Source organism: Etheostoma cragini, chromosome 1, assembly GCF_013103735.1.
Source record: "Etheostoma cragini isolate CJK2018 chromosome 1, CSU_Ecrag_1.0, whole genome shotgun sequence".
Classification (NCBI taxonomy): Eukaryota; Metazoa; Chordata; class Actinopteri; order Perciformes; family Percidae; genus Etheostoma; species Etheostoma cragini.
The window spans coordinates 34,279,702-34,282,277 of NC_048407.1; the positions used below are offsets into that span (position 1 = coordinate 34,279,702).

Sequence of the window (2,576 nt, forward strand, 5' to 3'; positions counted from 1 at the left end):
AGGGTTTGGGGGGTTAGGGAAGGGGGGGTCAGGGTTTGGGTTTGGGGTGTCAGGGTTTAGGGTTTGGGGGGTTGAGGGAGGAGCAGGGCCAGGGGTTGGGGGGGTCAGGGTTCTGGTGGAGCAGCTCTCACCTCCAGTGACATGTCGGCTCTGAGTTGCAGCAGGGAGGACCAGTTCTGGGCCGATCCTCTGAAGGTGGACTCAGCGAGCAGCAAGGGGACCGTCCGGTGACCAAAACCAGATTCCAGAGTCACCTGGACCACCTGCAGAATCACAGAAACAGTAAACACATCACTGTAGACCTTCACAATGAAACCTTCTCTAGAGGATCTGATCGTCTCAGAGTTAACTTTCAGCATAAAAGCTTCTCTAGAGGATCTTATCATCTCAGAGTTAACTTTCAGAATAAAAGCTTCTCTAGAGGATCTGATTGTCTCAGAGTTAAGTTTCAGAATAAAAGCTTCTCTAGAGGATCTTATCATCTCAGAGTTAACTTTCAGAATAAAAGCTTCTCTAGAGGATCTGATTGTCTCAGAGTTACGTTTCAGAATAAAAGCTTCTCTAGAGGATCTTATCATCTCAGAGTTAACTTTCAGAATAAAAGCTTCTCTAGATGTTGTGATTGTCTCACAGTTAACTTTCAGAATAAAACTTGCCGTACCTTGACCTCGGCGGTGAACGTCTCACCCTCGCTGCGCCCGTCCGGGTCCCTGAAGGTCTCAGTGACCTCGGTGGCCGGGTCCACCCCCAGGAACCAATAGTTGCAGCCGTAGATGTTCATGACGGACCAGAGGTCACTGACGTCCGCCTGCGGCTCCTCCCTCTGCTCGGCACCCTGCTTCGCCGTCATGGCGGCCGTTATCGTCATCACGGTGTTGAGGATGAACGGAGAGATCTGCAGGGCAAAGGCAGAGAGCTTCATGTACATATACACTGAACTAGCGTTGTTCAGAAAAGCCTGCGATTCTGCCTAAGATGCTATAATATCGGTGTAGGTAGACAGACAGACAGACAGACAGACAGACAGACAGATAGATAGATAGATAGATAGACAGATAGATAGAGAGATAACTAGATTATCCATCCATCCACCCATCCCTCCATCATCTACCCATCATCCATCCTCTTATCCGAGTCAGCTCCAGTAGGGGACCCCAGACTTCCGACTGGAGGACCCCTGAGGCGTTCCCAGGCCAGTTTGGAGATATAATGGCTCCACCGTAGGAGCAGCGACTCTACTCCGACCCCCCCACGGATGACTGAGCTTCTCACCCAATCTCTAAGGGAGACCAGCCCCCCTCCTGAGGAAGCCTGTTTTGGTCTCTTGTCCGTCTCGGACCATCAGTGAGGTTAGGAACCAGAACTGACCGGTAGATACAGAGAGCTTTGCGTTCTGGCTCAGCTCTTTTTGTCACAACTCTGACACCTCCGACAGGGAGCCCAGCTCCACCCCCACAACTGGCCCTGCGAATCAGTTGGAGTTGAGTCCGACCAATCTTCTGCTCCATGGTCCCTTCAATCGCGATCAAGACCGTAAGGTAATTAACCTCCTTCACTCTGGGCAAGGACTCACTCCCTACCTGAAGAAGGGACTCTATACATACAGAATATATTCTGTGCTTGTCTTTTCATTCAGAGCCTTGTGGAAAGTTTCATTACGTAAAACAATGCTTAATAAAGTTTTTCTTTTTTAAGTGTCATTTGCTTAATAGATCCATAAAACTGATGTTACCTTGACGATGACTTCCTCTACCGTCACACAGCCACTCAGGGGTTGGTTAGGGTGGGATCTGGTCTCCATGGTGACCGAGCAGGGTCTTAACACCTTTGGGACAGAGTCACAGTTAATTCTTGACTAACTACCCCTCGGAGGTCTACCAACTGTCGTGTTGTTGGCCCGGCGACCGGCGATTCGGGATTTCTGGGGGGAAATTTTAACATTTTGTCGTTCTTTTCTACACTTAGACTTTTTTGTAACTTTTACTCCTTGTTTTTTGTCAATTTATTCCTATATTTTTGTCACTTCTATAATTATGTTTTAGTAAAAAAATTACCAGTCTGTCATTTTTAGTCATGTAGGTTTTTCCCAACATTTGTCACTTTTTCAACAATCTTATGTCATAGTTCCGATACAGAAAGTTGGACCCGACAACAGGAAGGTTCAAGGCCCGTTGTCCATGTCTCCAGATCTTCTTGGATTCACATTTTACTCTCCATGTATAATACATAATTTCTATATATAACGAAATATATACGGTATATATAAGTAACTTACGGTGGTGACAGCTTGGTCGTCCTTGTCCCGGATGAAGCGGCAGGCAAGCACCTTCACCTCCCGCAGGTTGGCCCTCATGCTCTTACTGCCGTCCGGCTCGTCCTGCAGCGACACGTTACACTGGAAGGAGGAGGTGAGGGCGGGGGCGTCGGCCTTCATCAGGCTCGCCACGAACACCACCTCCGGGTCCAGAACCACCGCCCGCAGACGGGTCCTTACCGCCGACACTGCACAGAGGAGACAAGGTTCAGGAAACATGACAACAACATGGCATGATGCCTCAGACACACACATAGTATAT

At 48.6% G+C, this 2,576-nt stretch overlaps 1 protein-coding gene across 1 annotated transcript in view; it reads right to left on the reverse strand.

Annotated features, from left to right (window-relative positions):
• The window catches only part of LOC117956400 (vacuolar protein sorting-associated protein 13C-like), a 61,646-nt gene that overhangs the window by 21,708 nt on the left and 37,362 nt on the right, over positions 1-2,576 (reverse strand). Inside the window, exons 41-44 of the mRNA XM_034891476.1 lie at positions 2,276-2,502; positions 1,733-1,825; positions 662-895; positions 132-263 (exon numbers count right to left, since the gene is read on the reverse strand). Of these exons, the coding sequence (XP_034747367.1) occupies positions 132-263; positions 662-895; positions 1,733-1,825; positions 2,276-2,502 (686 nt within the window). The remainder of the gene's footprint in view (positions 1-131; positions 264-661; positions 896-1,732; positions 1,826-2,275; positions 2,503-2,576) is intronic.